Source organism: Choristoneura fumiferana, chromosome 29 (assembly GCF_025370935.1).
Source record: "Choristoneura fumiferana chromosome 29, NRCan_CFum_1, whole genome shotgun sequence".
Classification (NCBI taxonomy): Eukaryota; Metazoa; Arthropoda; class Insecta; order Lepidoptera; family Tortricidae; genus Choristoneura; species Choristoneura fumiferana.
The window spans coordinates 885,883-898,334 of NC_133500.1; the positions used below are offsets into that span (position 1 = coordinate 885,883).

General features: G+C 41.3%; 2 protein-coding genes across 3 annotated transcripts in view; both read right to left on the reverse strand.

The window, feature by feature from the left end:
• LOC141444281 (U-megalopygitoxin(8)-Mo12-like) overlaps nt 1-12,452 on the reverse strand; it is a 241,785-nt gene that overhangs the window by 2,824 nt on the left and 226,509 nt on the right. The window lies entirely within an intron of this gene.
• On the reverse strand, nt 3,542-11,982 carry LOC141444047 (U-megalopygitoxin(8)-Mo12-like). Its single transcript, XM_074109485.1, has 3 exons — nt 11,955-11,982; nt 10,694-10,753; nt 3,542-4,552 (listed from the first exon to the last, which is right to left on the reverse strand). Exons 1-3 carry the CDS (start codon nt 11,980-11,982, stop codon nt 3,672-3,674), a joined length of 969 nt encoding a protein of 322 aa, XP_073965586.1. The 3' UTR covers nt 3,542-3,671.

A 12,452-nucleotide genomic window follows, 5' to 3' on the forward strand; every position in this document is an offset into this window, starting at 1 on the left:
CCCTTATCTCTGAAAGTAGGTACTACATAAGCCAATTTTTTTGAAAAAGTACGGAAAATAGTTCTTTGCCTATGGATAGGTTAATGAAGCGATTCTATTGGTTGAGAAAAAACACATTTCTCGCTACACATCCTCGCACATCTCTGGTGGAAACGCTGTCTAATACTATGAATAGTAAACCATTTATTTCAGGCAACACAGCCCATACAATATATACCTTAAAGACCTATAACTGACGTTTGGTATGAGGTTTTTACAAAGGCTAGACTCTAAATGAAATAGATTAATGAATGATTTAATTTAATTTAAAGTGTAATCAACCTGTTTTTTGGAAATAAACATTTTATTTTTATTTGCTATTTTAATGAACGACAGAAATGTACCAACTCTTCTAACTCTCATGTACCTACTTAATTGCCATAAAAGTTTCAATTATCAGGTCGTGCATTAGTCAGGGTTTTTCAAAGTGGGGTACGCGAACCCCTAGGGGTTCGCTATTCGACGGTAGGGGGTTCGCGACAAGGTTTACGTGATGGTGGCTGCAAGACTGGCAAGATGATTAAGAATGGTTTTTGGAGTCTTTTTGTATTTTTTATTTGAACTCCAAATTTGTTACTTATTTATTTGTTATTTTTTGTTGTTTGTTTCAGTTAGTATTTTCGTTGGCAAGACGATTCTTACCTATATTTGTTACCTTTTATTTAAATAAATAATATACATTATATTATGCTGATGATTGAAATAAAAATAAAGTTAGTTTCTCCACAATTTCATTACTATCTTTGGGGGAGGGGGGGGGGGGTTAGCTGTCGTCTAGAAACTTTAACAGGGGTACGTGGAGCCATAAGTTTGAGAAACCCTGATCTAGGTTGACAAATACGGGGTCGTTCACTAACCGCATCTGGTTAGAAATACCGCTGCTTTAAGTTGACAGCGACACAACTCAAATTCTAGGTCAATACATTTTGAAATATGACACTATTAAATTAAAGTGCAATTTTAACGCTCCCTTTATTTTGAATTGTGTCACTATCAAATTAAAGCAACGATACCTTAATTGACACGTTTAAGGTCACCGCTCATTACAGCCACCCGGCACCCGACCAGCACCGCCTCACCTCGAGCCCTCGAGCCGTTAGTAGTCTTCATATGGATTTGTATGGGCAGTTGGGCATGCGCTCACTACATCAACTCCGTAGCGTCTCACCGGATCGCTTCACTCGCGTCGCGACGCTGCGACGCTCGGACGGCGACCACTCGCTGCCCGCACGCTTGCGATGCGGCGCTCCCCACCTCTCCGCCACCCCCCTTCATCCCCCTACTCGGAAACTCGTGGACCACGCGAGGTCCACTCGTTGTCAACGCACCGTCCGCGCGTGGACCACCTGTCGACAACGAGTGGACGCCCAAAGTCGAGGCGGTGCTGGTCGGATACCGGGTGGCTCTAATGAGCTGTGACCTTTATCTATCTTTGTCCAAAAGAGAGACAGGTTGTATGTAGATTTTACTAAATAAAACAAGGAATTTCAAAGTATCATCCCAGCCTATATGCGTCCCACTGCTGGGCACAGGCCTCCTCTCAGAACAAGAGGGCTTGGGCCGTAGTTCCCACGCGGGCCCAGTGCGGATTGGGAACTTCACACGCACCATTGAATTGCTTCGCAGGTTTGTGCAGGTTTCCTCACGATGTTTTCCTTCACCGCAAAGCTCGTGGTAAATTTCAAATGTATGGAATGGAATGTATGAATGTTTCAAATGGATGATGTATTTCAAAGTATGATATTTCTTAATTGTAATAAGAGTCACAAGTCGTCTGTATCGCTACAACCATCTTATTAGTTAATTCTGCCGCCTAGCAGCAGTGTGCCGTTGTGTTCCGACGCGCAGAGTGACAGGCCGGTGAAACGCTCCTGCCATTCTGTGGTGTTGCGAGTGTCCATGGGAGATAGCGCTTATTTACCATCTGGTGATCACCACATCACAATTTGTAAATCTGTTTAAGTACAAAAAATATACCTCGTTGAGTTTCTTGCCGGATTCTCCTCAACAGAGGTTTTTACGAACCGGTGGTAGATTTTTTTTGACATTCATAAGTGCTCGTTGTTACCTAAATTAAATACTTAAAGATATTTTGACCTTGACTTTGACTTTGACTTTGACACCACTGTTTGAGCAAATATTTGTAAAAACTTTGTTATACCAACATAACCTAACCTAACTAACAAAAAGTTGGAATACCCCCGATTTTGTCATTTCAAAGTTCAATATCTCAAAAACGGCTATACCGATTTTGATGAAACACATCTAAGAATCATCGCTAGAAAACCTGATCTCGAATAATAATAAACGCATTCAAATCGGTCCACCCATTTAAGAGCTGCGGTGGCACAGATAGACACACACACACAAACAGACACATACAGCAGTCAAACTAATAACACCCCTCTTTTTGCGACGGGGTTAAAAAATAAAGGTGCAGATACATACGAGTACAAAGGCTAACTTTAGCCTTTAAGCCAGGGATTCCATAAAAAAAGTCAACTAGGAACCCTTATAGTTTCGCCATGTCTGTCCGTCTGTCTGTCTGTCCGCGGGTATTCAGAATGGTAAAAAAAATGGGAAATTATAGCGGCTAAGATTGCTTGAGAATTATTCAATACACAATACAAAGATTCAGTACACAATACGAAATCCTTAGAAATATACTTATTATTTGATTTTTTCGTAATGGCTACGGAACCCTCTCCTGGGCTTGTATTTAAAGTAATTTAGCTATGGGGTCTGCAGACCCTATCTCATGAGATATCAGTTAATTTTGGTAAAGGGGTCTCTTGCCAAAAATGTATGGGAATCCCTAAGGGATCACTACCAAAAAACCTTTGTCATCGATGAACTTGTGACGATCAGCCTTACATTTTATTTTGTCAACTATACCATAATCTATAACAAATTAGCTAAATCGCGACTCCCTTTATCGTACAAATAAATTTAATGGTATCATCAAAATTTGACACATGTTTTGTTTAACATACTTAAACAAATCGTGATAAAGCATAAACTGCAAAATAAACAGCTGAGAACGAGGTAACTGCAAAAATATTTTAATGCTTTCAATTTAAAATTAAAATAAAATTATATTTAAAACTATGACAGCAAGGAAAGCTTTGTACATAAGTCGACGAGTTGTAGGTTATCATCATCCCAGCCTATATTATGCTGTGGCAGATATTAATGCTGGTGACTGTACTAATAACCAGAATATTAATGTCACTCGGGTCTCGTCGGGTTTCTTCTGTCCCCTGAGGATTCGAATGAGAAAGAAAATGAATAACGATGTTTTGTTTCGAGTACCGAATGACGTTAGCAAACAAGTTTTGAATTTACAGTAGAAGTCGACGATATCTTTACACTTTACTACCTTGTTGCTGTCACTACAAGTTCGACCTTTTGTGCAAAATGTCAGAGGGCACGCACACTAAAGTGTAAAGATTTCTTTGACCTCAACTGTAGCTACCAAATGAATAAAATTCCAAATAAGCTTTATCTTTCTTTATTTTAATGCTGCTATAACATTAACTAAGCATTTACAGTCCAGCTGTGAACATCAAAAATAGTTATTAAATTTTGTAACTAAGTACATAAATAATTTGCTATTTAATATTTAAACTAAATTACGCAATGGCTCTACCAGAACCATCGTACACAGTAACGTGTTCGTCAGTGTAGAATCCTATCGATATCCTTTCCTTAGCCCTGATACTCCTAGGACGCCCGGCAGCCTCCAACACAGCATTCACATCATACGCCCAGAAGTGATGGCCTTCGTGAGGACTGCCATAGTTACAAGCTACAGACCCGCTTAATGTGGCTTCGTATTCAACCTCTACTTCCATTGTACCCTGATTGGCAGTCAGAACAGCATTAGCTGCTTGTCCTGGCTGCAGCTCCAAGGAGATAGAAGAGCCGGAACTCAGCACTGATGTTTGAGACTTGGTAGTACTTTCTCCCCAGTTGTTGTTGAAAGTGAAACTAGTAGAGCCACCAGCGCTACCGACGCCAAAGTTGACTGTATACTCGATTTCTTGACCCACAGTTATTTCTCCTCCTTTGCTGGTTGTAGTTGAAACGGTCTTCCAAATTTGCTGGGATACTTCACCGTTGTATTTTGCTGTGAAAGAGCTTTTGTTTTCGAAGTATTTCTTGCCCACGATGACAGGTTTGCTTCGGACGCCAAGAACTCGCGTGCTGATTGGCCTGAGCTTGGTTCTGACCTGGTCCCAGTTGTATTTTCTGTAGAGGTCTTCCCAAGGTGTGGGGCTGTGGAGGAATACGTCGTCTGGTCGGCGTCTAGCGTGCCTCCCGACGGCGTCTTTGAGGTCTCCATCGTTGAGGCGGAAGGTCCCTCGTTCTCGGTCGCTGATGATGTCTATTCTTTCGCCGAATGCTTCTGCGGAGGCGCTGCGTGATCTTTGTTGACGTCGATTTTGACGTTGATTTTGGCTAAAACTTATGCTGGTAGCAGGAGGAAGATGACTTTGGAAACCATGATGATCTGTGGAAGAAGGTTTTATTTTTAACTTAGGTACTTATAAGTATATTTTATTAACAGCTTTTTTAATCGAATTAAAAATGTTGAACTTAGGGTAGGTAGGTATCTAAAAACAATTTCAGTTTACGATTTTCGGTTTCAATAAAAGTTACGGGTGACACTATTTGCCGGCACGGATAATACCGACATGGAAATACCGACCGTTTTCGTGTTACCGTCCATACCTGAGTGTCAACTGACAAGAGTTTCTATGGGCATGTCACAAAACATCATGTCGGTATTGTACGTTCGATAAATAGTGTCACCCAAAGTTACCGGATTGAAAGTTAAATTTTTTTAGAAGCTTTTATTTTACCAGCTTATGTAAATACAAGAATCTTAGTATGAATATTCAGGTTAACATAATAATAATAATGATTTATTGAATAATTAGCAGCACAAGATAACAAAGTACAATGTTGTACAAAAACAAAATCATAGAAAAGTTAAAGGTTCCGAAAGTTATAGGTAATATTAAAACAAGTTGAATTTTTTAACCGTAGAAGTTTTTTTTTTTTTTTTTTTTTTTTTCTTTAATGGCTTTCACTCTTGCCGTGATAGCAAGACGTATTTTGCCAGTGTCGGCGTAGAGACATTACACACGTGAGGAGAATGTTCGGTTTTTGAAATTTTGATCTTGGGAAGGAACAGACAGGAGACCTAAACAAATAATATGTTATGGACGGCACAAAGACCACAAAGACAATTACATTTTTTTTTTTTTTATCATAGGGTATTGGAAGAGTTTTAAGCATGCTAGCATAAAAGGAAGAGTTGAAAAGGAAACAAAAAATAATAATATAATAAGCATGCTGCAGATACTACAACTTAATGTTGTGGCACTGAATAAATTTGATTAAGATTTTTATCAAGGAAGAATCAAGTAGAGAGCAAGAAGAGTCAGAAAGTTAATAGGTCGCGGAACATCCTTAGGCAGCGCGTCATATAGAGAGTAAGTGAGTCTACCGCAACTGAAAAAAATGTGATCTAAAGAACCCTCGTCGAGACCACATTCACACAAAGAGTTGTCCCGAACCCTGATTTTAGACAAGAACACCGGAGTACAGACATGACCTAAACGGAGTCGGCAAATGGTAGAAGTGACCCATTTATTAGCTGAGCGGAAACGGTAAAACCAAGGCTTTCGGGGATTAACGGTTGGATGTTCCCATAGTGTCGACCTTTCTGGAGTCTGGAGGAGTCCCACATAGTCTGCCAGGAATTCCTCAAGTCATTCTGAACGGACATCATTAGGTCTGATGGTAAAATGATGTTATAATCCTGGGACCGATTTCAATGGCATCTTTTGCCCATGTGTCCGCTCTTTCATTACCTATTATGCCGCAGTGACCTGGAATCCATGCAAGCGTAACTTCTAGTCCCTGTTGTTTGCATCGGTATAGAGACTCTTTAATTTTTAATATAATTGGAAACTTTGTTTTCATTTTAAAATGGTTACCGACAATTGCTTGCAGGCAGCTTTTGGAATCGGAAAAAATTAAAGCTTTTGAGATGTTATGCGAATTCGAAAATCTTATAGCCTCTAAGATAGCAATGGATTCCCCAGTGAAAACGATGATTGAGATGGTCCTTTCTGAGTCAAAACAATTTGTATTTGGGAATCCATACAGCTGATCCTACACTACCATTGGGTCTAACTTAGAAGCATCTGTGAAAATGGGTAGCCAGTCCTCCATTCTTGTAATTTTTTATTAAATTTAATATTGGCCGCTGGGCTATCCTTGTCAATGCCAAAATCAAGATAACATTGGGATGTAGGTTAAGGACTCATAGTTGACCTCAAAAATAGGATTGGTGTTGGTCGTATATATAGAGGACGGAAGATTTTTCAACTTGGAATATGAGACAATGTACTTCGGTTTTTCCTTATTTGACCAATACGTGTTTTCAGATACTTCTTGGGAAAGCTCCTCCAGACGAGGAAGAAGAGGATGATTGGAGATAGAACACGCCTTAAAGATGAAACGGTCTGCCAAGTATTGCCTGCGGAGGGAGAGGGAGGATCCAAGCATTCAACCTGCATAGCGATTTTTGGTGAGGATTTCATTGCACCTAGAGTGATACGCAGACATTTGGCTTGAATCAGGTCCAACTTTTTAAGAGCATTTTTATTACAGGGTTCAATCACGAGCGAGCCATAGTCAAACTGACTGCGGATCACTGCATTGTACACGAGCTTTTGGCAGTATGGGTGAGCGCCCCACCAAACCCCAGAGAGAGCCCGAAGAACATTAATACCCTTTTCGCATTTGCTGGTTACATACTCCAAATGCGGAACGCCAGTCATCTTAGAATCCAGGAAGACTCCGAGGAATTTCACAGCGTCCAAACAGGGGATGACCTCATCATCATACCGGATATCCATGATAGGAATGGATCTGCTACGTGTGAAAGTTACTATGCAGCTTTTAGATGGTGATAAAGTCAGACCATGATCATCTAGCCAGATCTTGAGATAACTGAGCGCTTCATTGAGTTTAGAAGGAGCAGCATCTGTTGACTGAGAACTGGTATACAGCACCAAGTCATCAGCATACTGAAGTATACTACAGAAGGGGGAGACAGATTGTTCAATCATACGTATATATATTATAAAGAAGAGGGGAGAGCACCGAACCTTGAGGGAGTCCCTGCCATAGGGTACGAGGAGGGAGGAAACTATTGCCAGATCGAATTTTTATGGTACGTCCTATGAACAACTTACAAACAAAGTGAACTATCCTCGCAGGAATACTCAGCTGAAGCATTTTTGCTCTGAGTACTGGAAGAAGAACATTGTCGTATGCGGCAGAGATGTCCAAGAAGCACCCAACGAGATGTTGTTTTTTGGAGAAGGCCAATCTAATGTCTGAGGTCAGAATCGATAAGTTGTCCATTGTACTTTTTCCTTTACGGAATCCGAACTGAGAGTTTGCGAGTAATTTTTCCTTTTCTACGAACCATTCCAACCTATTCTTAATAAGATGTTCGAAGATTTTACCAATTGATGCAGACAAAGCAATTGGGCGATAAGAGCTAGCTACCTGAGGGTCCTTCCCTGGTTTAAGGAATGGGATAATAATTTGGCTCGTCCATTCCTGTGGGATTTCACCAGTCACGAAAAACAATTGTACAGTTTTAGTAGATGTTCCTTTGAGAAGCGATTAAGTTTCCGGATAAAAAGATAGGGAATGCCATCTTCTCCGGGGGAACTGTTACGTAGTCCATCTAAAGCCAACTCAAGTTCAGTGAATGTGAAGGGATTGTCGAGAGGACCTAGTTCCGCAGGGGGAAGGGAAGGGTCGATACAGGATTTCTCTGGAACTGATGAAGGAGCCAATTTGTCCGCAAACTCTGCCAACCAGGAAGGAGGGTTAGGAGAGGCTGAACAAACAGGATGGAAAGCCCCGAAATCTTTTAATATTTTTCCATACCAGCGATGGCGGGGTTCTAGGGTTGAGGCTTTCGCAAATCCCTTCCATCCTTTCTTTTTTGCTTTATTTAGGAGACGTTTAGTACGGGCAGAAATTTTTTGATAGGCAACAAAATCATCGGAAAGACCAGACTCATTAAACTTACGTTCCGCGTTGTCTCTTGCTTTGATCGCCGCCGTGCATTCTGCATCCCACCAGGGAGGTGAAGGGATTTTGCTACTACGTATTTTTTTCTTAGGGATGTACTTATCTGCTGCTTCTAGTAGAATCGATTGGAAGTAGAGGTATAAATCTAAGGGATTTGATAGGTTGGGATCTAGCTCTTTTAATTTTTTTCAATATAATGAGAGTAGCTTGGCCAGTCCGCTTTATCCAACCTATATTGAAGGAGGGGTTGGGGGACGGGTGAGGGAAGAACAGAGGATGGCTGGGAAATAATTATAGGGAAGTGATCACTTCCGAATGACTGACTCAGAACCTGATAGGATAGCGAACACGAAAGATTGGGAGAGCTAGCAGACAAATCCAGAACAGAGTTGGGGTTTTGTCCGGGATATACCCGATGAGTGGGAGAGCCGTCGTTGATGATTACGACATTAATGTCATCAAACAGGTCCAGAAGGAAGGAAGAAAATATGTCAGAATGTGATGAACCCCAGGAGGTGTTATGACTATTAAAATCACCCATAATGAGGAGAGGAGGTGGGATCGAGAACAAGATTGTAGAAAGGTCGGGTATTAAGTTGATATTTGGGTGTGGGATATAAATTGATACGCAATTAATTCCCATGACATTGGCCGCAACAGCGTTAATATCATGGGAATGAGGAGGGAGAGGGATTTGGGAGAAAGTGTAACCTCTTTTAATCAATAACGCACAACCAGCACGTCCATCACCGCGGTCCTCCCGAAGGCATGAGAAGCCCGGGATCCTAAACTGGGAACCCGGTCTCAGCCATGTCTCCGAAATGGCCGCCACTGAAACGAAGTGCTCGTTGATGAGATTGATTAGTTCTGGTTTTTTAGGGATGATACTACGACTATTCCATTGAAGAAAATTGGCCTGGGGGGCCATTGGAGAAGGATAATCGCTCAGCAAGTGAAACCATTAATGGGGCAACGTCGGGCGGTAAACAATCGCTCCATTTGGCGATTATATTCGTGAGAAGTTTGAATAGTAATTCCATAAGGTCATCATTGGGGGTCTCAACTGGCATCCGCCGTGACGATAGGGCGTAGCCATTGGGGAGTTGGGATTGTGGGGTCGAGATAATATCTCTATGGGCTTGCCGGTCATAGCCTGGAGACAGAGGGGACCTTGCTCTAGATTTACGGATGATCGTCTTACGGTATGAAGCTGAGGGAGGCGATTGGGGAGGAAGGGGAGGGCGAACAGGCGAGGGAGACTGCCATGAGGGAGAGTTGGGCTCGAACATAATCTTGGCCACGTCGGCGTAAGGACGACGTACAGCCGGAAAACGAGAGGACGCTTCCTGGTAAGAGATGCTGTGTTCCGACATTGCCAGTTTGATAGATTTTTGCCTACAATATTCAGGGCAACGTTGGTCTGTCGCATAATGATTGCCTGAGCAGTATAAACAGGTTACATGCTCAGCAGCGATGTTGCATCCTTCACCAGGGTGTTTTTGTGCACACTTGAAGCATCGGGCATCAGAGCGGCATTGGGCCTGAATATGACCAAACCTCAGACATTTCCGGCATTGAATTGTTGGGAGCACGTACACTTCGACCTTCAACGATGTATAAAACGCAAAGATTTTCTGAGGAAGCTTTTGACCTTCGAAGGTCACTACAACGGTTTGCGTTGGAACCCATGATGGAGGACCTCCCTCATTGGTTACCTTGCGCTGAAGGCGCCGGGCTTTAAGAATTTTACCTGGTCCGTCTATGAGGTCAGTAGCGTCAACAAATTCTTCCATTGACCAGTCGACTGGTACACCACGAATCAATCCCATTCGAGAAACATTGTACGATGGAATATTTGCTTTGTATTTGTGACGTGATAAGCAGGGATTCTCTAAGATATTGTTGGCATCCGCAGCGGTCTTAAACTCAACCGAGACACGGTTTCTACCTACGGACTTGATACCATCTTTTTTGATGTTTTGGACGTTATCTCTGGCAAAGGCAAGACCAACCTTAATAGGTTGCAGTGAAATGCCCGAGTTGCTAGAATCCGCGTCTCGGGAGATGTGAACAATAAATGGGCCACTATCTTCACTGTTGTATTTGCGGGATTCCGCGTCTAAGTCAGGGTGTTTATAAATGCCTGCTATGGATGCGTTGTCGATGTCCGTTCCCTGCATCACCTTTTTACCTTTAGGTTCGGCCCTATCGGGCGATGATAGTTCCAAAGAACTAAGACTGCGCTTTCGTGCATTGTTCAGCGTGTCAAACTCCATCGTGTTCGTGAAACTACCGCCGCCCGGATCCGGGGGCTCCTCGTTCCCCTCCATGGTTTTGGATCTTGGCCAACCGGTCAGATGGGTTATTAAGTTAGATAAATATTATAGATTAATTAATCCACCACCAGATGGTTAATTTACAAGGATTATTATTTTAGTGGGAATATAACCTAAAAATTGAACAGACTCACTGCACGGCACTTCTCAGGTAAAGTTTGAGTCAACCGTAGTTAAATTTAACTTACCAGTTAATGATTCTGCTGTCAACAGTAAAAGAAGCCAAGACAGAATGTGTCTTTTCAGCCCTGTCTTTAGTATTTATACAACAAAGAAGGAGTCATGTTGATGTAAATATTGTATTTAGATGTTTGCATTGTTTTCCCGGGCAAAATAAATCTAATATTTAGCTATCCTCATAGCCTATATTGTCACTAGTCACAACGGGGAAACCCTTTCAAGGGTTAAAAATCTGGTTTTCCTCGCATCTACATACCTAACCATTAGTAATCCTTTGACGTTTAAAGAATATCTTTTTGTAAACGGACCCAAAAACTAAAAATAACTGTATAAGTTCGATTATGAGTTCACGGGTTTACGAAAAAGAACTACGGATTGGTTCGAAACTTGTCGCGTACACCTTGAGTATTAATATATGTGACACGTGTCTCTATTTTAATAATTAGTGTGAGTCGCATGGAGGGGTTTCGTATGATAAATCATGTATTAATTGAATACCTAGTTAATCTTCTTTTTTTAGGGTTCCGGAGCCAAAATGGCAACAACGGAACCCTTATAGTTTCGCCATGTCTGTCTGTCTGTCTGTCCGTCCGCGGCTTTTCTCAGAGACTATAAATGCTAGAAAGCTGTTATTTTGCACGGATATGTAGGTATGTAAACTATGCCGACAAAATGGTACAGTAAAAAATAAAAAAAAAATTTTTTTAGGGTAAATACCTCCCATAGACGTAAAGTGGGAGTGATTTGTATTTCTCATCCAACCCTATAGTGTGGGGTATCTTTGGATAGGTATTTTTAAAACCATTTGGGGTTTGCTAAAAGGATTTTTCGATTCAGTGATTTGTTTGCGAAATATTCAACTTTAAAGTGCAAATTTTCATGAAAATCGAGCGTCCCCCCCTCCTCTAAAATCTTAACCGGTGGGTGGAAAAAATTGAAAAAATTCAGAATGGTAGTAAGTATATCAAACCTTCAAGGAAGACTATATCGGCTAAGTTTGCTTCAGAGTAGTTTAAGAGTAAATAGCAGCCTAAGGTATAAAATATACCTAAACTTGGAAGATTCCGTATAAAATAAGAAATCCTTAGAAAAATATTACTTATTTTTTTCGTAATGGCTACGGAACCCTATTTAAGGCGTGTCCGACACGCTCTTGGCCGGTTTTTATTCAATTATATTTTGTAAGCAAAAGTGTGTAGGTGCGCCTGAAAAGGGAAGGGCAGTGCGACTAAGGGGGGGCGGCAGGGTCGGTCCGCCCTGGGCCCACACCTAGGGCCAGGGGGGCCCGGTTTGGCATTGGCTAGCATAGAAAAAAAAGGTTTTTGGGTGACGGATGTCGCTTCACTTGTAAATGTGTAAAATATATACATCAAAATTTGATTTTCCATTCAGTAAATATTCAAATCTGGAGGGAGCCAGCCTTTGGTCAAAATTAAAGAACGCCCCGGGCCTCAAAAAGTCTTAGACAGCTTTGTAAGGGTTTAGTAAGACATAAGAGTGCAATTATTGAACATCTATGTACTGTACCTGAATTCTTCACAGTAAATTGATTGATTGACGAAACTATAATTACATCTGAAACAGGGAACCCTTAAAAATTTCAGTATAGTTTCGTTTTGGCTTTTAGATTACGAACGGCCATTAATAACACATTGTGCTTGTGTCACTGTTTACTTTAAATACGCAAACGTACGCATTTAAATAAATGGAGAAACCGCAATATAACGTCATGACGTATTAATTAGTTATAAGTGATAACGTGATCAG

Coding starts and splice junctions, on each gene's coding strand:
- LOC141444047 (XM_074109485.1), bottom strand. CDS start 11,982: ATGCCAAACCGGGCCCCCCTGGCCCTAG. Junction 10,754..11,954: donor CCGGGCCCCCCTGGCCCTAG/GTGTGGGCCCAG, acceptor TACTAAAGACAG/GGCTGAAAAGACACATTCTG. Junction 4,553..10,693: donor GACAGCAGAATCATTAACTG/GTAAGTTAAATT, acceptor CTTCTTCCACAG/ATCATCATGGTTTCCAAAGT.